Below are 26,425 nucleotides of genomic sequence, written 5' to 3'. Positions count from 1 at the left end.
TATAGATATTTTAAACATTTGTATGCCTTTTGTTAAAGGATATTTAACATAAAGGATTTAGATGTAAATATCAAAAAGTTAAAGGGAGATAATTGCAATTATCAAATTTAAGAAAGACTAATAAACCATGTACGTGTGACATTATCTCCAAAACAAAATTATTTACAATTTACCCAAAAGTACAAAATTCAAAATATCCAGACTGCCGTTTAGCCTTTTCTATTGGAGGGACCAGATAATTGCTGGACCTAAGATACCACCAGATGCGGATTCAACTAACTCGACCTAAAAGTATAGGAATTGGGAAATTCCACGTGCCGTGCCTAGGATCCGTATTGGAGGCACTACTCGGACAACCGTGATGGAAACAGCAGATTTAACGTAATTCATAAATCGAAACTGCTCCAGTAATGTTTCCTTCCTTCAAGGAGGGAAAAGCTCCAGATGGTGGTTAAAAACATGTATGAGTACAGTTATTGACGAGTTGCTTTATAATTGACGAACATTTAAGCATGAGATAGGTTCGGACCGAGTTGTCATGCTCATTTTCTCGTGTACGAAATTTTGAAATCCATCAGAAAGGTGTGTTTTTCTCTGAAGTCTTAAATCAATTTGTTGCTTAGACTCCGTGTGTGTGTGTTTGCGCGTGTGAATTTCTTCTGCTTCTCGTCCTTTTTGATTGGTTAGCCAAATTTTGCAACAGTTAGGTTCTTTGATCATCCTAGATTGATGAATTTTTATAGGGATTACAGAAGTGCATATTAAGGGTTCTTAGACCAAATTTGATTGAGAGGTCTGTTGTACGAATACTCTTAGGACTAATAAGTTCTTTTGTTTACTTTCTTTGCTAAAAAAAGGCGTTTAGATTTGGTTGATTTCATAAAGTGTTGTGGTTAGAAGATCGTCTTCAAGGTGGAGTACTGGTATTTAATTGAATTCAATTTACAAATAGATTGACGCATACTATTAACTACTGAACGTATTTGTTTTCAGACAAGATTTTCTTATTGTTGCAATTTCGTGTTATTTAAATCAAAATGGACATACAAAGTAAATCCCGTTTAGTATTTTGTAACTTGTAGAAACGTTTCAAAGATTCCAGCTCTGGTTACCTTTTCTTGATATGAAAGGAAAGTGATACAATGTAACAAATATAAAAATACAAAAGAAGGCCCGGAAAAGCTCTGGGATTAACTCAATGATCTCTGTGTAGACTCCCAATCTACTTAACCAATGTTATTATTTTCCGACAGAAAGTTTTGATTACAGTACTGATTCTGTACTTCTATTTTGAATGGTAATTTCTTCAAAAGTTAATATCCGAGTTTCTTTTCTATTTTTTATATGTTTTTAATTTGGATGTTATCCCGTCCCTAGAAGTGAGGCAGGTTTAGGAACCATGCTGGGAAATGGAGTAGTTGGAATCCTGTCTGAGTCTTCGAACATGTGGGAAAGAAGAGCGCCCCTGACCCCATCACACTGTTCTCGCCTTCTGCATGGTGGCAGAGGTAAAACTGGAGTGGCCCGAATAATTGTACAGCCATCCACAAAGCGCATACATCATGATACACTGTATGAGGATGTGGGTTGTGAAATATCAGATGACCTCTCTGAATGTGGCCTCATTGTGGGGATTAAGCAACCAAAGGTGCTGAGATCCTTTGCATGATGTTTTTAATAGCTTCTAACACTGGATGTTTGAGTTTGTTATTTGGCTTTTAATGCAGTTGGAGATGATTCTTCCTAATAGGGCTTATGCTTTCTTCTCCCATACCCACAAGGTTCAGAAAGAAAACATGTCTTTGTTAGATAAGGTCTTTTTTTATTGAACTCTTTATTCTCAAGGAATTGTTTATAGCAATAACTATGCCTCTAACCGTTATCATCATCATCATCATCATAATCCAAGCCTTATCCCAACTATATGGGGTCAACTACATGCATCCTGTTTTGCCAATTCATTTTGTTTAATGCCATATCCATTGTTAAGTTATTGGTGCTTAAATACTTTTTTATTACTTCTACCTTTGTTCATCTTTACAAAATTTAGGTACTGGCTGAAAAGGTGTCTTTATATGACTATGAACTTATCATCGGAGACCATGGGAAAAGATTGCTTGCATTTGGAAAATTTGCTGGTAGAGCCGGACTGATTGACTTGTTATCTGGGTTAGGGAAAAGTATGAGCCTTCAATCCTTATAGATTTAATTGAATTTCTTTTATCAGGTCATTTGTTAAACTTCTTTACTTGTCTATTGTTATATTCTTGAAAATTTACCCTTGTTTCTATTTTATTGGAGGGCAATATGAGGTCTTAAGTGCTCTCTCTCTTTCTCTCTGTTTAAATCTTCTCTATTTTCCCACTTCTGCTGCTTTGTTTGTTATATAGCATCGCATTAATCCTTAACATTACCCCAATCTGTCTACTGTTTTACTTTTATTTTTCACTTACTACATGGGAGACTATGCTGCTCTGCTTTTATAACCTTTAGCCTTTTTCTTTTCTTCTAAATCTATGGGACCCTCAGTTCTTATAATGTTATGTAAATCTAGGAATGGAAATGGGTCCCAATTTTTTTATCCATTCTCAGCAATTTATTTTGAAGTCTGAGGGCTCCATTTATAGGTTATGCAAAGGATTTTGCCCTATGAGACTGCATGAGTACTAAAATGGTACTGTATTGATTCTTTCTTTTCTTTTACTTCAGGATATCTAAATCTTGGATATTCAACACCTTTCCTCTCATTGGGTGCATCTTACATGTATTCCTCGCTGGCTGCTGCCAAGGCAGCAGTTATTTCTGTTGGTGAAGAGATAGCCACATTGGGATTACCATCAGGAATATGTCCACTAGTCTTTGTCTTCACTGGTTCTGGAAATGGTATAAGATTATTCAAGGACTTTGAAATGTTTTATTGGTTTTGCTAGTGACCATATTTCTTTATTTATGTTACATTTATAAGTTATCCTAAGCTATTCTAAGCCACCAATAAAAATAGCTTTTTGAGTTCCTATTATTGTGCTACTAAATATTGTGTGATAGATAACATTAATTAATTAGATTATTTATCAAAAAAAATCATTAATTAATTAGATTACAAAGGAAAAATATTTACAAATAGGGGTGTCAACGGTATTCAAAAGTCTGATTTTGAATTCAAGGTTCGACATAATTGAATTGAATTCAGATAATTCGAATATCATAATTAGTTGAATTTGGATATCCTATTCATACCATTTAAGTAATTGAATCGAATTCGGATATGACCTGATTTGATTCAATAAATATTTGAATTCGACTAGTTGTTTAATTCTTATATTTAATATATAAAATACTTAAATAGTTTATGTAATTTATATATAATAATTAAATTATATAAATAATTTATATATTTATATACTTTATATAAATAAAATATTTATTTTATATATTTATTAATTACTTAAAATAATTAATCGGTCGAATTTGAACCGAATTGAATATTTGAATATTTAATCGAATTTGATTTCAAACATTGATTTTCAATATCCACCGGATATTGAATTTTCTAATCAGATATTCAGATATTGCTTGATTCAATTTGAATTCGATCCATTTACACCCCTACTTACAAAGAGGTTATGCATCACAATGGTTTGTGAAATATATTCTTCTATTTTAAATGTTTTGGAAACTTCATTAATTTATTTTGTTTTTTAGTTTCTCAGGGAGCACAGGAGATATTTAAGCTTCTTCCTCACACTTTTGTTGATGCAAGCAAACTTCCTGAATTATTTGCAATGGTAATATTCAGTTTTATTTTCTGTGTTTAAATTTCATTCTGTTCCTTTAAGAGTATTTTTTTTTTTTACATCTATATACTTCTAGGGCCCAAATATTAATGATCCATATATTAGTACTTTAATTATTTTCACAAAGTTGAGAATTTTCCCTCTTTCCTTTTCAACTGCATTTTTTGTCTTATCCTGGAAAAATATGCAGATCTCTTTTCCTTTGGAATGCTAATTTTTTTATCAATTTTCCTTTTGAATGTTATTAAAGAAGAGAATAGGGTTATATCTGTAACTGAAGGGCAAATGTGATCTTCATTGCTAAGCATGACATATCAGTTTGAGTCTCAGATCATAATGGTGTAAGAGCACATAGGGAATTATCATCTGGGACATTTTGTTGTTTCCATTCAAGAATAACTGCAAATAATTACTCTCTGGATTTTAGCATTTCTTTATTGTCTATAGAACCATAGCTTCACAGACTAAGAATCTGAACTTACCTACTGCTGGCATTATGAATTAGAAACAAAAGGACTTGTATAGTCTTATGAACCATCTACTTTAACAGTTTATATCAAACCAAAATAGTTGCAGATTAGAAATGCAATTTTGTTTAATACTTTAATTCACAAGTGGTTTAAGAATACCAAATATTTTGTGTAGTAGCTTAATCATTATCTGCACTTTTTAAAACTGGAATAACCGGTAAACAGACCAGGTAACGATACTGCAGCCTATGTGGGGCATGTGCTGGATATCTGTAGTTTCTTCTTTCTTTTGTGCGTATGTATTGGGGGGTCTGTTTATTGATGTGTTAGCTTCATTTGATGTGTAGTATTCCTCAAGAACTTATTCTACCACGTATACTAGGCTCCTAGTAATTTCATGTCAAATAGTTACATACAATGTTTATATCAATTATCAAAATGGTTTATCTTCATAGAAGTCCAGGGATCTTGCTCAACATACACCTGCACCAAAGAGAGCCTTCCAAGTATATGGCTGTCTAGTTACTTGTGAAGACATGGTAGAACCCAAGGATCCTACAAGAAGATTTGATAAGGTATGAAAAGTATTCAAGTATATGGCTGTATTGTTCATAACTAGAATCAGACATAGTTGTGAATGATTAGAGTTTCCTAGGCAATACATAAAAAAGTCTAAACAAATGCATGCTTTCATCTTTATTTTCTTGCAGACTGACTACTATGCTCATCCTGAGCACTACAACCCCATTTTCCATGAAAGAATAGCTCCATATGCATCTGTAATAGGTACGTGAGAATTGTTGTTATCATTATAACTCTATTCTAATTTCTACTGATATGCAGTTTTTATTTATCATCATGTTGTTGTAGTTAGTGAAACTTGACTTGGTTGTAGAGGTTTGGTTTTACTTAGGCTATGTTTGGTTTGATAGAAATAAGAGAGATAGAAAGTTGAGGAAAAGTTCTTAATAAATTTTATGAAATTCCTTAAGATCAACCTTCTGTTTCTCTCTTATTTTTTTTATCAAACCAAATACAGCTTTAATGATCATTTTCTGTCTTAATTCTCCTTGGTATATGTAGAGAACACTGATGTGGGCCCCACAGCAGTGGTCCCCACTGTGTTCGTAGGACAGCATGTTAATTATTTGTTTCAGTCATAGTAGTGTCAGTTGGGGTCAGTTTGTTATTTTAGTTGTTATTTATTTCAGTTTTTATTTACTTTATTTGTCATGTAAGTACTAAGGGCAGATCTGTCCTTTTCTCTATGTACTGAACGTAACCTATAAATACTAAGAGAGTGGCGGCGGCAAATGTGTTAGAATCTGTCCCTCCTTTCAAACCCTTGTGTTCTCCTGTTTCTCTTGTCTTCCTTCTCCTTCCTCTCACTTTTCTTCTGCTTTTCTTAACCTAAAATCTATTAGGGTTCAAGACTGATTGCAGTCTTGATCTTCTACTTGGTATCAGAGCCTATCTAGGGCTTCTCATGTGTGTCTAGTCCAGCCGACCACATGAGGACCAGCTAAGGCTGGAAGCTTATGAAGAAGTATTCGTCGACTGATTCTTGGAGATTACCAGGAGAGGTTCGCAACTGTTGAGGACTTGCCACGACTTGCAGAGAGATGGTAATCAGGAAGAAGCAGCGAAGGTTAGGGTTCAGGTAACCTTGGAAGGCAGTGAACAACATTCCATAAGTAAGTTTTATTTAGTTTCCAGAGACTGCTATCGGTCGAGATAGGTTGGACCTATCTAGAAGGAGAGGCCGAACTGCTTTAAAGTTTTTCTCTCTAATCTAGGGTTTGACTATTGGGCCGAACCCCCTTCTCTTAGAGGTGATCAGTTTTAGGGTTTCATATTGACCCTACGACAGGTCTTAATTGTACGGATTGTGATTGCCGATTGATTTCAGATCAGATTTGTATTGGTTTCCTGCATATACTATGATTACAGATTGGTTTCAGATCAGACCTGCATTGATTTCATACTGTTTTCTGGTTGTGACGTCCAAGTGCTATTTTCTGGTGTAGTGGCTCTAACAGTTTGTAGCTACTGATTCTTGACTAAAGATGGAGTTTAAAAATTAGGGAGAAAGTAGTTTTGGGAACAATAGTTATGGTAGTGTATCTGAAACCGGGTTTTAGATTACAACTGTGAGATTTGATGGGTCAAATTACTTGGAATGGGCTCAATCAGCCATGATGACTATTGGAGGAAGGGAAAAACTGGGTTACCTCTTGGGAGATGTGAAAGAACCTTCTAAGGAGGACCCAACATACACCAAGTGGGTTCAAGAGAACTATTTGGTTATGGCATGGCTATGTAATTCTATGCAGCCACATATCAACCGAAATTACTTATGGGCAAAGACAACCAAGGAGATATGGGATGTTGTGAAAGAAACCTATTCCCAACCCCTTAATGTTGCCAGAGCCTATGAACTGAAGTGTGAGGTGAACAACCTTAAACAAGGAGAGAAGTCAGTTTCTGTCTACTTCTCTACCTTGAAATCCTTGTGGCATGAGATTGACCATCTAGAGACCCTTGAGTGGGAGAGTCCCAAAGATGCACAGACTCACAGAAAGCAAGTCGAGACAAATAGGGTGTTTGAGTTTCTGGCTGGCTTGAATTCAGAATATGACATTGTGCGGCAACAGATATTGACCAAAGATAGTGTGACCCTCTCTCAAGCATACTCCCTGGTGCATAGTGAAGAGACTAGGAGAAAAGTCATGATGCAGCCTCAACCCCCTTTCCCAGCCCTGACAGCTGTTAAACCTAAGTCAGGGGGTGATCCAGAAAGGGACCAGAAGAAGGAAGATAAACGGGACCTGGTATGTGAACATTGCAAGAAACCCAAGCACACAAAAGATACTTGTTGGAAGCTACATCTTCACTTGGTTCTAGCAAAACTAAGAAATAAGAAGGGTAATGCTCATGTGGCTGTGAACACTGATTCAACATCCTCATCAGGCACATCCCTAGAGACCTTAGTCGTTGTTTGGGCTTCCCTCATGCAGTTGGAAAAGGAAGTTGGGAGTTCAGCTCAGCCGTCTCAGTCACCATCAGCTCCTGCCACATCTGCGTTTGCACATTCAGGTACTTGAGCCTCAGCTTACCATGCTTCAGCTCCAGGTAATACTGATCACTGCTGGGTAATAGATTCAGGTGCATCCGACCATATCACTAGCTTGCCATCATTGTTCACTTCTTATCACTTGTCCTCTGGCCGAGATAGAGTATCCATTGCTGATGGCTCTCTTGTTCCCATTTCGGGCAAGGGTGACATCAAGCTATCGGATACTATCTCTTTATCTTCTGTCTTGCATGTTCCTAAGCTTGATACTAACCTGCTTTCAGTTAGTAGTATTACCAAACATATGAACTGTTCAGTAATCTTTTTCCCTGACCGGTGTGTTTTTCAGGACTTGGAGACGAGGAAGGTGATTGGGACTGGCTGTGAGACGAATGGGATCTATCTGCTTGGAGAGAGTTCTCGTTGGGAGGAGTCAGTGGATAAGAAGTCTTTTGTTTCTCAGTCTGTGAGTCCGGTTATGCTTTGGTATAATCGATTAGGTTATTTGTCTTTCAGGTCTTTGAAGACTCTGTTTCCTGCTTTATTTGACTCTGTTGAGTTATCAAAGTTGAGTTGTGAGAGTTGTGTGTTTGCTAAACATTGTAGAACTTCTTATTCTTTGAGTAATAAAAGGAGTAATTCTTCTTTTGATATTGTGCATACTGATGTTTGGGGGCCATATCACATCTCTTCTATGGGTGGGTACAGATATTTTCTACTGTTTGTTGATGACCATACCCGCTTTTCTTGGGTCTATCTTATGCGTTCTCGGGATGAGGTTCCTGCTATGACCCAAAACTTCCATCAGATGATTCTCACTCAGTTTGGGGCCAAAATCAAAGTCCTTAGATCTGATAATGCAAAGGAATACTTTGCTAAGCCATTGACCTCCTACCATCTCAGCCATGGAGTTATTCACCAGAGCACTTGCCCTCATACACCACAGCAGAACGGCGTGGCCGAAAGGAAGAATAGGCACATCTTGGAGGTGGCTAGAAGCATTATGTTTACCTCCAATGTACCTATTCGCTTCTGGGGTGATGCTATCCTCACGGTAGTATATCTCATTAATCGGGTTCCTTCCCGGGTTCTTGATATGAAAACCCCTTTTTCCCTTCTATACCCAGACGAGGAGTTGTTTATTGTTCCCCTTAAAACCTTTGGTTGTACCTGTTTCGTTCAGCTTCTCGGGCCTCATCATTCAAAGTTTGAGCCTAAGGCCTCCAAATGCATTTTCCTCGGTTATGCACAAACTCAAAAGGGTTATTGCTGCTATGATCCGGTTTTAGGGAAAAAGTTTGTCTCCATGGATGTCACCTTCTTTGAGGAGACACCCTATTATCCTAGGGTTTCTCCTCAGGGGTAGACCTGTTCATGGGCCGGGCCGGGCCGGGCTCGGGTCGGGCTTTTACTGTGTATTAACAAATTTTTTTAAGGCCCGAGCCTGAGCCCGGCCCGACCATCGGGCCTACAATTTAGGCCCGACCCCGGCCCTCATAAAAAGCCTGAAGCCCGAGCCTGGGCCCAGGCCCGAAATTTAGCCTATATTATTATTATTATTAATGTTGAAGCAGCTGAATAAAGAGAGAGATAGATTGAAATTATAAAGAAAAGAATAAAAAATATATATATTAAATTATAAATATATATTTTAATAAATATTATATTATTTATATATTTTATATAATATATAAAATACATATTATATATTTTATAAAATATATAATACTGAGTCGGGCCGGGCTGGGCTCAGGCCGGGCTTTTTTGACAAATCCCGAGCCCGGCCCGAAACACAGTCGGGCTTACTGTGTTAAGCCCGAGGTCAGGCCCGCGGGCCTAATTATATGACCAAGCCCGGCCGGGGTGTGGGCCGGGCCGGGCCGGGCCGTCGGGCTACCCGGCCCATGAACAGGTCTACTCAGGGGGAGAGCAGTGAGAGTGGGATTTTGTGTCTCTTTTCTCAGGGGTAGCGTAGTGGGAGTGGGGCTGTTCCTTTACCTATTCCACTAGGTGATGAAGGATGTAGTGGTGAGGGTGGTCAGAGGGATCAGGAGTTGAGAGTCTATCACAGGCGATGCAGGCAGGTTGATCCTAGTCATCGGTAGTCCTGGCCAGCTCCAGTTCCTTCTGCGGCTCCAGATCCAGAGCCTACTGAGACACCTTCCACTGTTGCCACTTCCCCTCCTGTGGATGACCTTGATCTCCCTATTGCTGTCCGCAAAGGGAAACAGCATTGCACTACATCTACAGCTCACAGCATCTCACAGTTCTTATCCTATGATCGCCTATCTCCCTTTTATCGGTCCTATCTCACTTCCATTGCCAATGTCCCTATTCCAAGAACAGTGCAAGAAGCCTTATCAGTTCCAGAATTGAAAGATGCAATGCAAGTCGAAATGGATGCCCTGTTGAAGAATAATACTTGGGCACTGGTTGACCTACCAAAAGGAAAGAAACCGGTTGGATGTAGATGGGTATTCACTGTGAAGCATAATGCTGATGGCTCTATTGAAAGGTACAAAGCCCGGCTGGTCGCAAAGGGGTTCACCCAGACTTATGGTATAGACTACTTGGAGACCTTTGCCCCAGTAGCCAAGATGACCACCATCTGAGTTCTGTTATCCCTTGCAGCAAATCATTCTTGGCCCTTGTTCCAGATGGATGTTAAAAATGCCTTTCTGAATGGAGACTTATAGGAAGAGGTCTACATGCAATTGCCTCATGGATTCTATGATACAGAGACAGGTAAGAAGGTTTGCCGACTGAACAAGGCATTGTATGGTTTGAAGCAGTCACCTAGAGCCTAGTTTGATAGGTTCAGATTAGCCCTTGGAAAGTTCGGTTATGTATAGGCCCAGTCAAATCATACACTGTTCATTAAGAGGGTGGAGTCCTCTCTGACACTACTTGTAGTATATGTTGATGATATTGTGGTGACAGGAAATGATAGCCATGAGATTGAGTCCCTCAAACAGCTCCTTCATCAAGAGTTTGAGGTGAAAGATCTTGGTGCACTATGGTATTTTTTTGGGTATTGAGGTTGCTAGATCTAAACAGGGGATTTTTATCTCTCAGAGAAAATATGTTCTAGTTCTGTTGGCGGAAACTGAAAATTTAGGTGTTAAGCCTGCTGATACACCCATTGAACAGAATCACAAGATTAGTGCAGAGGGCGGGGAGCCTCTTGAAGACAAAGTTATGTTCCAACGGTTGGTTGGAAAGCTCCTATATCTCTGTCTCACTCGGCCAGATATCAGTTATGCAGTTAGTGTTGTTAGCCAGTACATGCATTCCCCTAGAACTTCTCATCTCCTTGCGGCAGAGAGAATATTAGCATACTCGAAGAGATGCCCGGGTAGAGGTATACTGCTCAAGAACAATAATCACATGAAGGTGGAGGTCTATACAAATGCCGATTGGGCTGGGAGTGTTGATGACAGAAGGTCTACCTCTGGATATTGTGCCCTTGTGGGAGGTAACCTTGTCTCTTGGAGGAGTAAGAAGCAGAGTGTTGTTTCTCGCTCTAGTGCTGAAGCGGAATACAAGTCAATGGCTAACGGAGTGGCTGAAATCTTATGGCTGAGATCACTACTTGAAGAGTTGGGTATTGACTATGAAAAGCCCTTGATGCTGTATTGTGATAATCAGGCAGCTATTAATATAGCCCACAACCCAGTGCAGCATGACAGAATTAAACATATCGAAGTTGATTGACATTTTGTGCGAGAGAGGGTCACATCACAAGAAGTGTCTCCCGTATATCACATCTAATATGCAGTTCGCGGATATTCTCACCAAGGCTGTACCAAGGAAGAAGTTAGAGGCAGACCTATCCAAGTTGGGAATGATAAATATCTACTCCCAACTTGAGGGGGAGTGTAGAGAACACTGATGTGGGCCCCACAGCAGTGGTCCCCACTGTGTTCGTAGGACAGCATGTGTAATTATTTGTTTCAGTCATAGTAGTGTCAGTTGGGGTCAGTTTGTTATTTCAGTTGTTATTTATTTCAGTTTTTATTTACTTTATTTGTCATGTAAGTACTAAGGGCAGATCTGTCCTTTTCTCTATGTACTGAACATAACCTATAAATACTAAGAGAGTGGCGGCGGCAGATGTGTTAGAATTTGTCCCTCCTTTCAAACCCTTGTGTTCTCCTGTTTCTCTTCTCTTCCTTCTCCTTCCTCTCACTTTTCTTCTGCTTTTCTTAACCTAAAATCTATTAGGGTTCAAGACTGATTGCAGTCTTGATCTTCTACTGTATAGTTGCATGGGCCATCTGGAAGTGGTGTAGTTGGCTCCTGCATTCTGCTGTCCATCTGGAAGGCTTGGGCTGGGTGAATCTTTCTTACTCATAAGCTGTCCAAACCTCTCCAATTCTGTTCTCACTGTTGCTACTGCAATGGATTACCAATCAGTTTGGGAGAGAGGGGCTGAAGAGTCTCCTGTGGTGGCTACATTTGCATTTCCCTTCTTGTTTCTTATCCGAGCAGGCATGAGATTTGGATGAAGCTTCCAACAAGTGTCCCTGGTATGCTTAGGCTTCTTGCAATAATCACACACCAAGTCCTTCTTATCTTCCCTTCTAGTCTCACTACTCCCTCTGTCTCCATTCAGCTTAGGTTTTGTTGTACCAACCATAGCCGACTGGTCAATCCCAGGCTGTCTCAGCATTACATTCCTCCTACTCTCCTCTCCAGAGACAAAAGCATAGGTCTGAGAGAGTGTCACACCCTCCCTAGAAAGAATGTGCTACCTAGCAATGTCAAATTCAGGGTTCAGCCTTGCCAAGAACTCAAAAACCCTATTCCTTTCTACCAGTTCGTGATAAGTTGCTGCATCATTTACACTTTCCCATACCACAGTTTCTAAGTGATCTATTTCCTGCCATAGGGTTTTCAGCATGGAGAAATACATAGCAAGAGGTTTTTCTCCCTGTTTCATACTTATAACCTGATTTCTTAACTGATAGGCTCTGGCTTCATTTTGCTTCTGAGAGTAGGTTTCAGTCACTCCATCCCAAATCTCCTTAGCAGTATTAGCCCATAGGAATTTTTTTGCAATATGAGGTAACATAGAATTACACAGCCAAGACATTACCATGTAATTCTCTTGCACCCATCGGGAAGAGTCTGTATCAGGTTTCTTCTCCTCCCCAGTGAGATACCCTAATTTTCCACGGGCACCAATAGCCATCTTAGCTGATTGTGCCCACTCCAAATAATTTGTGCCTTCAAGTTTTACTGTAGTAATGATCCCAGACCCAAAAATATCACTACTACCTCCAACACCCAGTCCCACAGTACCGGTAGATTTCATCTCGGTATTCCAACTCTCCATTTTACTTCAAACAGTTCAACAGTAAGAAAAAAATAGATTGGAGACCTTCAAAAAATAATTTAATACCACACACACAGAAACCAACCCTTCCGGAAGAAGAAAACCCTAGCTGGAGGGAAATCTCTCTCCTCTCCATGCCTTCCAACAGAGAGAAAAGTGAATCGATCACTCCGGGAGGCCTAGAAAATTTCAAAAACCAAACTGCCCTCTTCAGAAAATCAAAAGAAAACTAACAATACCTGGGGCCCAAGATCAGATAAAAAAAAAGAGTCCAACTTTTTGGGACTCTTCCCCGTACTCCAGTTCTTTACTTCTTCATGCAATCGGCTGATCTAGGGCTGCATGAGAATGCTTCAAGAAACCCTAGCCGATGCTCTGATACCAAGTAGAAATCTGCTGAATTAAAAAATATGAAAGAAAGTAGTTTCTTGAAGAGAGAAGGAAGAGAGAAGGAGAAGAAGAGAAGAAGAGAAGTTGAAAGAAAAGAGAGCAATTAATCTGGCCGCCCCCTTCACTTATTATTTATACTAAAATAATAGAACAGTACAAAGACAACTATGCCCTTATAGGGCGGCAAAACATAAAGCAGCATATATAACACTCAAAAAACATAATAAAATTTGGACTCACATAACTACTTTGGTCCCCACCTCCTATCTAACAACTAACATAAACATCTACTCAGAAAAACATCATAAAACTAATTAATCTTCAACATATACAATAGATTTTAATAAACTTTGTTATAAAATTTTAGGAAAAAGTTGTTCTCTTGATGATAAATCATTAGAAAAAATCTACATTATTTGTTATATAGTCTCAAAAAATGGAATTACTAAAAGATGATACCCAAAAAATAGTGTTCCAAGATGTGGTGCCAATGCTCTGGGATTAAGTTACTATAGGGGTTAGTCTGATTTTTTACCTTTCTAACCCATGTTTGTGAAACTATACTGACATACTTATAAACAATTCTGTTTTTGTTCTGAAACAGTCAATTGCATGTATTGGGAGAAAAGGTTCCCCCGGTTGTTAAGCACCAAGCAACTTCAAGAGTTAATGAGAAATGGATGCCCACTTGTTGGCATTTCGGATATAACTTGTGATATTGGAGGCTCAATAGAGTTCGTTAACCAAAGTACATCAATAGAGAGTCCTTTCTTCAGGTAATATCTTGGTGGTTGCTAACTTAGCACATGGACCTTGAAATACATTATTCTTCATGGGGAAGATGTATTATTCATGGTTTTCCCAGTATTACATGTATACTTCATGCCAGACCACTGGACTGAAGGTGCTACCTAGAATTAAACATTATCTGTATCATTGAGATTGTACTGCTTTTGGGAACTTTGGGTATAACTTTATTTGGAGCATACTATGTTGTTTTTGGTAAATATTATTATATTGTATTCTGTTTTGTACACCTAAATGACAGATTTCCCCTAAATATCAATTGAATGATAATTAAAAATATTCATTTACTTGATTCAAGCTTCTTTTGGATCAAAACTAAATTCAACAAAGTCCTGTTGCAACTAAATTTTATTGGCTACAGGAATCATGTTATGCAGTTCCACTGTTTGAGCCAGATCCTTTTTTGCATTATAAGAAATGAAATCCAGTAAGAATGTTGTTGTGTCTAAACACCTTGACAAATAATTTCATAACCTAATTAAAACATTGCAGCTCTTCAAGAGTATTCCTACTGATGACTTAAGAAATTGGAGAGAAGTGGCAATCTCAGAACCACATAGAGAAAGTGTAAGAATGGAGTGGAAACCACCAGGCTTAAATAAGCTAAAGCTAAACTTTGAAGGCAGTTCCTTTGGAAATCCAGAAAGAGAAGGAATAGGGGGAGTTTTTTGGAATCATCAAGGAGTAGTGATGGCCTTGTGCTCTGGACCAATTGGTTTTGGTGACTCGGTTTAGGCTTAATCTAAAGAACTGCTGCAAGGACTGAAGATTGCTGAACAATAGGGGCAAGAGAATTGGAAATTGAAGGAGACTCCCTTTTGGTCATAACATGGGCAAAGAAAATTGAGTCAGCACCCTGGAAACTTGGATTTATTTTCAGATAGATTGACCAACTTGCAAAGAAATATAGCTCTTAATTTTAGATGGGTTATGTTGAGGATTTTGGGCAGATTTAGTAGTTCTTTTGTTTATAATTTGTTTAGATAGGAAGTGGGGACCACAACACACTTGTTGGGTCCCTTTTGAGTGGTTCTTTAAAGTTATTTATGCAATTTTATGTGTTAACCTCCCAATAAGGGCATATTAATCATTGTAGCCTTCTTTTAATTAAAAGTTTAAACACTAGTGGGGAGGGCAGCCAGAACTGATTTGCTCTGTCTTTCTTTCTCAATCTCTTATCTTCTCTTTCTCTTCTTCCTCAAGAAACATCTCTTTTCTTTACAGATTCTTTGACTCAACAGTTTTATACTTGGTATTAGATCAAGACTAGTTTTTTTTTTGGAGTTTTTCCATGCAGTCCTAGATCAGTTGATTGCATGATGAAATAAAAGGGCTGATCAATCTACTTCAGGCTGCCCACTTCTTGGTTTTTTTGGTGGGTTTCAGTCATCAAGAGGGTGATCTGTGTTTTGGCATCAAAATCAAGAAGAATTGGAGTGAGGGGAAGAGTCCTATTCAAGTTGGACTCTTTATTTTTTATATGATATTGGGCAATTGGACTTTTTTGGACTTCTCTAGGTTTTATATAGGGGGCGGCTTGGTTTCTGGCAGTTTCTGAGCCTTCTGGAGTGATCAATTCACTTTTCTCTTTGGTAGGAGAAGGTGGGAGAAAAGGGATTTTCTCTAGATAGGTTCTTCTTTTGGAAATGTTTGTTACCCTTGTGTGTGAAACTAGTGATTCTTTTGGGTTTGGAATTATTACCATAGTAAAATTGGATGGTACAAATTACTTAGAATGGGCACAATCAGCCAAGATGGCCATTGGTAGTCGTGGGAAACTAGGGAGGAGAAGAAACCTGATACAGATTCTTCCCGGTGGGTATAGGAGAATTACATGGTGATGTCCTAGCTGTGTAATTCTATGTTACCTCACGTTGCTAAAAATTTTTTGTGGGCTAATATTGCAAAGGCAATTTGGGATGGAGTGACTGAAACCTATTCCCATAAACAAAATGTGGCCAGAGCCTATCAGTTAAGGAATCAGGTGATTAATACAAAACAGGAAGATAGACCACTTGCTATGTATTCTCCATGCTGAAAACACTTTTGTAGGAGGTAGATCACTTAGAGATTATGGTCTGGGACAGTACGAAGGATTGAGCAACCTATCAGAAGTTTGTGGAGAAGAATAGGGTCTTTGTGTTCTTGGTTGGATTGAACCCTGAATTTGATATCGCAAGGCAACCCATCCTTTTTTTTAGAAAAAGGTAAAGTATAATTATATTAATGAAAAGGTCCTTTGTACAATGAGAATCTGTACAAAAAGCCAGCAGGACCTCAAAAGAATGTCATTCTCAAAAAATTACAGTCAGAAGTAATCTCTTTAAAGTCAGCAAGAATAGACAACCAATTTCTAACAAAGCCTAACGCCGAATTGATGACTTCTTCTTCCGACGAGGATTTGAGTTCAAAAACCCTGCTATTCCTTTCTGTCCATACCGCCCACAAAATTTCTAGGGGAATAACAGACCAGCACCTCTTTCCAATTTTTGTCATCCCTTGGATCTGCTACCCCTCCAGGCAAGCTTTAACCGAGGCTGGTATACACCAATTTAACCTTAAACTTCTTAAGAAGTGGTTCCAGATTTTTGTAGCAAACTTGCAGTGTAAAAACAGATGGTTTGTTGATTCTGTACACACACCGCAAAGACTACATCTCAGATCAATACAATTAAAGCCTTTCTTCACCAACATCTCTTTAGAGAGACACTTCTCTAAAGCTGCCCCCAAACATCCTTGCTAGGAAAGAAAGCTTCAGGCCCTCCCACTATGGAGTTGTGGAAGGATTTAACTGAAAACTCTCCGCTTCTGTTCCATCTCCATATTAGGGAATCCTCTGATTGCAGATTCAACTCTTGAGACTGAAGCGAAGCTAGGAGATTTCCAACCTTCGGAATCTCCCAGTTATTGAAATCCCTTCTAAAGGTTGGACTCCAGCAAATAGTGCTGTCCCTTAAGACAAAGGTATCAGCTACCAATGCCTCTTTATCTGTAGACAGACTGAACAGGGTGGGAAACATTTCCTTAAGAGTTCTCCTCCCCAGTCCAGGGATCCAACCAGAACCTGGTCCTTTTCCCATCCCCAACTTTGAAGCCAATTCCCCTTCTGAACAGGTTGGAAGCTCTGCATATTCCTTTCCACAAACTGCATTCGTAGGTCGACAAGGGTGGACCACTACCCCAACCACTGTCATCCAGCCCATATTTTTCTGCAATTACTCTCGTCCAGAGGTTGTCAGGCTCAACATTAAACCTCCATAGCCAGCTCCCTAGCAGAGCTAGGTTGAATGGTTATAGACTTCACATCCCCAACTCCCCTTGAGATAGGGGCTTACAAATCTGACTCCATTTTACAAGATGGTATTTGTGTGAATCCTTCCAACCTGCCCACAAAAATTCTCTTATCTTCCTCTCTAAAACTCCCACCACCTCCGAGGGGATAGGAAAGAGAGACATGAAGTAAGATGGTAAACTTGCTAGGGTACTTTTAATAAGAGTTATCTTCCTCCCTTTGAAGAGATACCTTGCTTTCCAAGTGGCTAGTTTCTGATCCATTCTCTCTATTATTGGGTTCCAAATGGTTATAGAAGTACATTTGGCACCTAAAGGCAGCCCCAAATAAACTGAAGGTAGTTGTCCCACCTTTCATCCCAACAGATCTGCCAAGCCTTGAATATTTGGAACCTCTCCCACTGCTATCATCTCACTCTTTGCTAGATTTACTTTCAAACCTGACACTATCTCAAACCAAAAAAGAAGGTGTTTCAGATTCTGAACTTGCTCCTCTAAAGCCTTACAAAAGAAGAGAGTATCATCAGCATATTGTAGAATTGGAATGGCAGTCCCATTGGGCTTCACTCGGAAGCCCTCCACCATCTCCCCCTCCACAGTATCTACCAACTTGCATAGACCTTCCATGACTAACAAAAAGAGAAGAGGAGACAAAGGGTCCCCTTGTCTCAAACCTCTTGAACTGCTGACGTTTCCTTTGGCTACCCCATTTACAAGCACTGAAAATCTTGGAGTGGAAAAGCAAACTTTCATCCAGCTTCTCCACTTAGAACCAAAGTGCATTCTATTCAGCAAATAATCCAAGAAAGACCAATTAAAATGGTCATAAGCTTTCTCTAAGTCAATTTTACAAATTAGTCCGGTTTCTTCACTTCTTAGTCTTGAGTCTATTAGTTCATTTGCTATGAGAACTACATCATGAATATGCTTGTTGTGGACAAAAGCCCCTTGGTACTTAGAGATTAGAGAGTCCAACACCTTTCTTAACCAGTTGGCTAGAAGTTTAGCTAGAATCTTGTAAACACTTCCAATCAAGCTGTTAGAGCTAGCCGAATAAGGGTAGATTAGTCATTTTTTTTCTGTTAAGTTATGTGCTTATGTGGCAGTTTTAATAGAGACTTCCTGTCCCATACTTAAGTGGGGGGCAGTTTAGTCTTTGTACAACTAATTAGAGGTTAATTCATATTAGGGTCAACTGATAGGGTTTATGCTATCAGATTCGACTGTTCCTTTTCTTCTTCTTCTTCTTCTTCCTTTAGTTCGAACTGCTGAAGCCACTGAGATAACATGGTATCAGAGCAGGACATTGCTCTTTAAATCTCTGCTCGTGACTGCTGCTCCTTTCTGTTCGTGACTTCTTTTTCTTCTCTCTGGACTGCAAATGGAGAACACAGACTCGACCTAGGTCTGAGAACACTTCAGCCTCTCTTTCTCTGCTCAGAACTTGATTGCCTTTCAAGAGAACAACTCCAGAAATAAGTGGATGGTCGACTGAAGCTCTCCATCAAGGTTGGTTATCCTTTGTTTTTTGTGTTGTTGGTGTTTCTGGGTTGAAAACCCTAAAAAATCTGCTCGGACTGGTCGGAACTTAAAGAACTAGGTTATTTGTAGCCTTGGTTCTTGGCAAAAGGCCCAAGAACAGGCTGTGTTTACAATGACCGAATGGTGTAAGGGTTACTGTAGTGGTTGTAGTTGATGTCTTTGGACTGGTAGTGACCTTTAAAAAAAAAAAAGGGTCAGACAGACCTGTACCATGTGGGACAGAGATGGTTGTGTGGTGATGCTTTTGATGCTCACCCTTTATTGAGCAGCCTCAAGAGGGCTTGTATGTGGTTAGTAAATTGCTGAATTACTGTAGTGGTGATTTATGGCTCTGTGTAATCAGTAGTGGTGTGAGCAAGAACAAAAGTTGTTTTTTTTTGGGGCTGGAAGGAATGGCTGAATTGCTTACATCAATTTTCTGCCTTGTTGGTGTTGTCTGAATGTTGGTTTACCTTTTGTTCTTGTAGAGAACACTGATGTGGGCCCCATGGCTGTGGTCCCCATTGTGTTCGTATGACAGCATGTGTAACCTTTGTTAGTCATATCAGTGTTAGTTGGTAGTTATCTTAGACAGCTTGTTATTTCAGTTTGTTATTTATTTCAGTCTTTTATTTGTTTTATTTGCCATGTAAGTATTAAGGGCAGTTCTGTCCTTTCCTACATCTAGTGAACATAACCTATAAATATTAAGAGAGTGGCGGCGGTAGACTCATTCAATCTGTCCCTCCTTTCAAAACCCTTGTGCACTTCTGCTTCTTCTCCTTTCTTCTTCCTCTTCCTTATATTTTTTTCTCAATCCGAAATCAGTTGGGATTCAAGACTGATTGTAGTTTTGATTGACTACTTGGTATCAGAGCCTATCTAGGGTTTCTCATGTGAGTCTAGTCCAGCCGACCACATGAGAACTACCTAGGGCTGGAATCTTACAAAGGACTGTTCGTTGGCTGATTCTTGGAGGTTACCAGAAAAGTTTAGCAGCTGTTCGAAGACTTGTCGCGGCTTGCAGAGTGTTTTGGTAATCAGGAAGAATCAGTAGAGGTTAGGGTTCAGGCCACGATTGAAGGTAGCGATCAGAATTCTCTGGGTAAGTCTTTATTTTTCCCTTGAGATTGTTGTCAGTCAAGATAGGTTGGACCTATCTAGGAGGAGCGGCCGAACCCTCCTATTTTCTCTCAGAGGTGATCAGTTTTTTTTAGGATTTGTCATTAACCCTACGGCTAGACTTGACTGTGAATTCTCTTGGAAAGTGCGGCTGAGCACTGTTCATGTTCTCACAAGGGTTTTCCTAACCCTACGATTGAAACCCTAATTCCGCTTCAGCTCTACAGAGTGCTTTCTAAGTGAGTTTCAGACCTGGTTTTGGCTTCCGAGCCGGTTTTGAGAGTGAGAACTGTTATTAGACTGCATATATTCTGATTGCCGATTGGTTTCAGATCAGATATGAACTGATTTTATACAGTTTTCTGATTGTGATCGATTGCTTCAGTGCTGTTTTCTAGTGTGGAAACCCTAATAGTTCTTAACTACTGATTCTTGACCAAGAATGGAGTTCAAAAATCAGGGAGAAGGTGTGTTTGGGAACAGAAGTTCTGGTAGTATGTCTGAGACTGCATTTCAGATTACAACTGTGAGATTTGATGGATCCAATTACTTGGAATGGGCCCAATCAGCCATGATGGCTATTGGGGGTGTTGTTAGTTGTTTATGTATTCAGATTTAGTACCATAAGGGTATTGTTGTAATTTCTCCTCTGTTCATATTGTCCGACTGTACTAGTATAAATAATAAAATCATTCTTTCGCCCCCTAAGTTCTAGAGGGCTTTCAGTCACTCGACTCATCTCTTTTCTCTCTTCTCCTCTCCTCTCTTCACTTGCTCTTTCTCAACATGGTATCAGAGCAAGTCGTCCAGGCCTGAAGGGTGGTGTCAAGCTAACTACTGTTGCATCCAGTGTTGTCTCCAATCGAACTCCTGATCTGGTGAAGTTAGTTCGACCCAGAAGTTACAGAGTCTTTTCGTCTTCCAGCCTAGAAATTGCTCATCTTTTGTTCGGCTGCCTATTGTTTGAGGATTCGTAGAAGGAGCTCTGGTTTACCATAAGGGAGGCTATCATCTGAAACTAAAAGAGGTACTATCATCCTTGTTTGTTCGGATGCCTATTGTTTGCTGAACTGTTTGATGACTGTTCGGCTACCCTACTGTTGTTTGTTCGACTGATGAACTGATGAACTGATGAACTGTTTTGATGCCTATTGTTTGTGGACTATCATCCTTGTCTGTTCGGATACCCATTGTTTGCTGAACTGTTTGATGACTGTTCGGCTACCCTACTGTTGTCTGTTCGACTGATGAACTGTTCGGCTCCCCTACTGTTAAGCGACTGTATTCCTTAACACAGTAACTGTATTCAAACTTTTTTGTTGTTGGTATTGTGGACTGTTGATGGTCTGTTTTAGCCGACTAATTGTCTGCTCAACATCAATCTTATTAAGCCCTACTAAGTAGGTCATTCAAACCTGTTCTTGTACTGCAACAGCAGTGTGCAGACTTGTTTCAGTGAAGCCGTAGGTCAGAAGGACCTGTTTCAGTACTGCAACAGCAGTGTTCAGTTTGTTATTTGTTCTCAGTGAAGCCGTAGGTCAGAAGGACCTGTTCGTGTACTGCAACAGCAGTGTGCAGACTTGTTTCAGTGAAACCGTAGGTCAGAAGGACCTGTTTCAGTACTGCAACAGCAGTGTTCAGTTTGTTATTTGTTCTCAGTGAAGCTGTAGGTCAGAAGGACCTATTCTTGTACTGCAACAGCAGTGTTTCTTTTGTTCTTAGTGAAACCGGTGGTCAGAAGGACCTATCTCTGAAATAGTCTTGTACGGCTGTGCCTTTTTTGGTTGCTGTTTCAACCTTTTATTCAAATATCATGGGCAGTGAAGATTCAGCCACATCTGGTGTTTCCTCAATGCTGAATGGAATGGGTGGGGGTGACCTATCCTTTCCCATGGCTGTTGTCCCTCTTGATGGTTTAAATTACCTGGAGTGGTCAAGAGGGATCAAATTATATATCACTGCAAGGGGGAAGATAGGCTATATTAATGGGAGGATAAAAGAACCATCCTCCGGGAGTGCTGAATATGATAGATGGAATTAGGAGAACAGTATTGTTATGTCCTGGCTCTTGGTGTCCATGCAACCTCAAATTAGGAAGAATTTCATGTGGGCTGAAACAACGAATGAAATCTGGGAACAAGCAAAGTCTACATATTCAGAATTGCGACACTATGCCAAAATTTATCAACTGCAAGCATCATCTTCTACTTGCAGACAGGGGGAGAGGTGTTTATCGGTCTATTACTCTGACTTAATATCTGTCTGGAAGGAGTTGGATCACTACCAGAGTGGATTGGAAGTGTGATGAGGATGCTAAGAAGTACAAACAGCTTGTCTCCCAGCAAAGGGTGTTTGCATTCTTACATGGTTTGAATCCTATGTATGAATCTATCAGGGTTCAGATTCTCAGCTCTAAGGATCTCCCTTTTGTTCAAGAAGTCTATGCTCTTGTACAATCTGAAGAAAGCAGGAGAAATTTGATGAACAACCCTGGTGGGGATGCTGTTGTGTTAGTTGCAAAAGGAGGTGCATCTACTGGTGTGGGATCTTCTTCCCGGAAAGGAGATCTCCAGAAAAAAACAGAAGATAAGGAAAAATTGTGGTGCACTCATTGCCAGAAACCCCGACACACCAAAGATACCTGTTGGGATCTTCATGGGAAACCAAAATGGGCTCAAGATCTGACTAAGAAGCAAGGTTCAGAGGTGAATAAGAAGTACGGACAGCAAAGTACAAAGAAACATCACATGGCCAACATGGCTACTCGGGAGAATCAGCCCCCCATTTCTACTGTGGCTCAGACACATCTCACTGGACCTGACCCGAGGGAGGACATTATGAATTCCTTCCGTGACCATTTAGAGCTCTATGGTAGAGCAATTCGTCAGATGGATACTCCTCCCTCAACCTCATTTGCATCTACTTCAGGTAACCCTGCCACTGCTTTCCATGTTGCTTCTCACACCCCTGACTCTCCATGGATCATTGATTCTGGAGCATCAAAACATATGACTGGTACGTCCTCTTACTTTCAAACCTATCACCCTCTTTCTGGAAGAGACAAGGTGAGACTAGCCGATGGATCATACTCTTCCATAGCTGGTCAAGGAACTCTCTCTCTTCCTCTTGGCCTTACCCTTTCTGATGTTCTTCATGTTCCAAATTTTCCCATTAATTTGTTCTCTGTTAGTAGTGTTACTAATTCCTTGAATTGCTGAGTGACCTTTTTCCCTTCTCATTGTGTGATTCAGGATCTAGCCTCGGGGAGGACGATTGGTAGGGGTCGTATGGCTGATGGACTTTACATGCTGGAGAATATGGCTGGTCTTCATGTTACAGAGTCTATGAGTCAGTCCTGTAAGAAAAAAGTCTATTTATGGCATTGTCGTCTTGGTCATTTGTCTTTTGAGTCTTTGAAAGTTGTATTCCCAGAACTGTTTAAGTCAATGTCTGTTTTCGACTTTTCTTGTCAAACGTGTTAGTTGAGTAAGCATTGTAGAACTCATTTTCTTCAAAGAAATAGTAAATCTGAATCTCCGTTTCACATTGTTCATTCTGATGTGTGGGGCCCTGTTACTTTACCATCTGAGAGTGGCTACAAGTATTTCATTACCCTCATTGATGATTATTCCAGATATACTTGGGTATACCCGATGCGAACCAAAGAAGAAGTACCAAAAATCATTCAAGATTTCTAGCGGATGGTCTTCACTCAATTTCAAACTGAAATCCAATTTTTCCAATCAGACAATGCAAAAGAATTTTTTCATAGTGACCTCACGGAATTTTTTGCTTCGCATGGTTCCCTTCACCGTAGCTCTTGTGCCCGCACACCACAACAAAATGGTTTGGCCAAACGGAAGAACCGACATCTCCTTGAAGTGGCTTGAGGTTTATTACTTCATATGAATGTTCCCAAACGGTTTTGGCTTGAAGTTGTTCTTTGTTCCACTTACCTTATAAACCATATGCCCTCTCGTCGGTTAGAGTACAAAGCCCCACAGCAACTTCTCTTTCCTAAGGCTCCCCTTCTTTCTGTTCCTCCTCGTGTCTTTGGTTGTCGGTGTTTTGTCCAAAATCTGTCTCCCACCCGTGGGAAATTGGATTCTCGTGCTATCCCTTGCGTATTTCTTGGTTACTTCCTCACTCAAAAGGGATACCGTTGTTTTGATCCTGTTTCTCGTAAATTCTATGTCTCCATGGATGTTTCTTTCTTTGAAGATGAGCCTTTCTATCTTGTTTCTCCTCAGGGGGAGTGTAGGCATGAGGAGAAACTGGTTCAGCTTCCCTCTCTCCCTGACCCTCCACCTTTTCGTGTTTTTTCTCGTCGTCACAAAGGCCAACCAAATTCAAGAGCTGTAGAGAATCCGGAAGCTGTACCTCCAGTGCCACCAGACTCCTCGGGGGAGGATCATACTCACTCAGGTATTTTGGCTCCCAATGATGTCCTTAAATCTATTGAAAATGATTCCTCTACTGCTAATGATCTTGACCGTCCTATTGCTCACAGGAAGGGTGTTAGATTGTGCACCACTAAACATCCCATTTCCAACTTTGCCTCCTATGAGAACATTTCATCCTCATTCTGTGCCTTCCTTACCTCTATTGACAGTGTCCCTATCCCTAAGAATGTGGCAGAAGCTCTTTCAGTTCCTGAATGGACAAATGCCATGATGGAAGAAATTAATGCCCTTCACAAAAATGGCACATGGGAACTTGTTGATCTTCCTAAGGGAAAGGTTCCAATTGGATGTAAATGGGTGTTCACAGTCAAGCATAAGGCTGATGGAACAGTGGAAAGGTATAAAGCTCGCTTAGTGGCAAAGGGATTTACTCAAGTGTATGGAGTTGATTATGCAGAAACTTTTGCCCCCGTTGCCAAGATGAATTCCATTATAGTCCTATTCTCTCTTGCAACTAATCTGGATTGGGTTTTACACCAGTTGGACATCAAGAATGCATTCTTGAATGGTGACCTTGAAGAGGAAGTGTACATGATTCAACCTCCTGGTTTTCTAGCCCAAGGCAATGAACAAAAAGTGTGCAAGTTGAAGAAGTCCTTATACGGGCTAAAACAATCACCAAGAGCTTGGTTCAGCAGATTCCATGTGGCAGTTCAACAGAAAGGATACAGGCAATGTCAATCAGATCACACACTGTTTGTGAAAAAAGGAGAAGGTAAAATTGCTGCTCTAATTGTATATGTGGATGACATAATTGTTACTGGTGATTGGGAGGATGAGATTCAGAAATTGAAACTTTTTCTTGCCACTCAGTTTGAAGTGAAGGATCTAGGACCTGCCAGATACTTCCTTGGAATTGAAGTTGCCCGATCAAGAAGGGTATCTTCATTTCTCAAAGGAAATACGTCCTAGATTTACTTCAAGACACTGGAAAGATGGGGGTGAAGCCAGTTGACTCTCCCATTGACCCCAACCATAAATTAGGTGACAACTGTGGTGAATCGCTCAAGGATGTGAAACAGTTTCAAAGACTTGTAGGGAGATTGTTATACCTTTCTATGACTCGCCCAAACATTGCATATGCTGTTGGTGTCCTCAGCCAGTTCATGCATGCTCCTAGGTCTTCTCATCTTGAAGCAGTAGAGAGAATCCTCCGATATCTAAAGAAGTATCCGGGTACTGGTTTGTTGTTTCAAAAGCACGGACATTTGAAAGTTGAAGTTTATACAGATGCAGATTGGGCTGGATCCCAAAGTGACAGAAAGTCTACCAGTGGCTACTGCACCTTTATAGGAGGGAACCTTGTTACATGGAGGAGTAAAAAGCAAAATGTGGTTGCTAGATCCAGTGCTGAAGCTGAATATCGTGCTATGGCCCACGGGGTTGCTGAAGGCATGTGGATAAAGAATTTGTTGGGGGAGTTGGGTTTCCCACTGATCAAACCTATAACTCTATTTTGTGATAACAAAGCAGCTATAGGCATTGCTGCCAATCCAGTGCTACATGATAGAACAAAGCACATCGAAGTTGACAAGCATTTTATCAGAGAGAAAGTTATCACAGGCGAAGTGTGTACCTCCTATGTCACTTCTGAGAACCAGCTTGCAGACATCTTTACAAAGGGTTTAAACCTTTCCAGACATCATGATCTTTGTGATAAGTTGGGCATGATTGATATCTATGCTCCAACTTGAGGGGGAGTGTTGTCAGTTGTGTATGTATTCAGATTTAGTACCATAAGGGTATTGTTGTAATTTCTCCTCTGTTCATATTGTTCGACTGTACTAGTATAAATAATAAAATCATTCTTTCGCCCCCTAAGTTCTAGAGGGCTTTCAGTCACTCGACTCATCTCTTTTCTCTCTTCTCCTCTCCTCTCTTCACTTGCTCTTGCTCAATAGGGGGAAAGGGAAAACTTAGCTATCTATTGGGAGATGTGAAAGAGCCTTCCAAGGAGGACCCAATGTATACCAAGTGGGTTCAGGAGAACTACTTGGTTATGACATGGTTGTGCAACTCAATGCAGCCACATATCAGCCAAAATTACTTGTGGGCAAAGACAGCCAAGGAGATATGGGATGTCATGAAAGAGACCTACTCCCAACCCCTTAATGTTGCTAGGGCCTATGAACTAAAGTGTGAAGTGAATAACCTTA

General features: G+C 40.1%; 2 protein-coding genes across 27 annotated transcripts in view; both read left to right on the top strand.

Moving 5' to 3' along the window:
• Window positions 1-389: 389 nt before the first annotated feature.
• The window catches only part of LOC104590429 (lysine-ketoglutarate reductase/saccharopine dehydrogenase bifunctional enzyme), a 182,635-nt gene continuing 156,599 nt past the window's right edge, over window positions 390-26,425 (top strand). For 3 of the 26 annotated variants that reach the window (XM_088893428.1, XM_088893426.1, XM_088893418.1), the window contains exons 1-9: window positions 396-582; window positions 1,378-1,648; window positions 1,728-1,814; window positions 2,051-2,180; window positions 2,710-2,883; window positions 3,703-3,785; window positions 4,723-4,839; window positions 4,975-5,050; window positions 13,670-13,841. In XM_088893428.1, coding sequence (XP_088749554.1) covers window positions 1,400-1,648; window positions 1,728-1,814; window positions 2,051-2,180; window positions 2,710-2,883; window positions 3,703-3,785; window positions 4,723-4,839; window positions 4,975-5,050; window positions 13,670-13,841 — 1,088 coding nt within the window. In that variant the 5' untranslated portion in view covers window positions 396-582; window positions 1,378-1,399. Of the gene's footprint in view, window positions 583-637; window positions 913-1,031; window positions 1,298-1,377; window positions 1,649-1,727; window positions 1,815-2,050; window positions 2,181-2,709; window positions 2,884-3,702; window positions 3,786-4,719; window positions 4,840-4,974; window positions 5,051-13,669; window positions 13,842-26,425 lie in introns of those variants that run through there. The other 23 variants (XM_088893427.1, XM_088893425.1, XM_088893415.1 and 20 more) reach the window with 20 other exon arrangements.
• Window positions 5,058-11,580, top strand: LOC148789553 (uncharacterized). The gene is made up of 2 exons (XM_088893432.1): window positions 5,058-7,360; window positions 7,687-11,580. Exons 1-2 carry the CDS (start codon window positions 6,460-6,462, stop codon window positions 7,722-7,724), a joined length of 939 nt encoding a protein of 312 aa, XP_088749558.1. The 5' UTR covers window positions 5,058-6,459; the 3' UTR covers window positions 7,725-11,580.

This window comes from Nelumbo nucifera, chromosome 8, assembly GCF_055504915.1.
Source record: "Nelumbo nucifera cultivar China Antique chromosome 8, China Antique-T2T, whole genome shotgun sequence".
In the NCBI taxonomy this organism is placed as follows: Eukaryota; Viridiplantae; Streptophyta; class Magnoliopsida; order Proteales; family Nelumbonaceae; genus Nelumbo; species Nelumbo nucifera.
The sequence above is the reverse complement of the archived record's forward strand: the minus strand, read 5'-3'. Positions and strand labels throughout refer to the sequence as shown.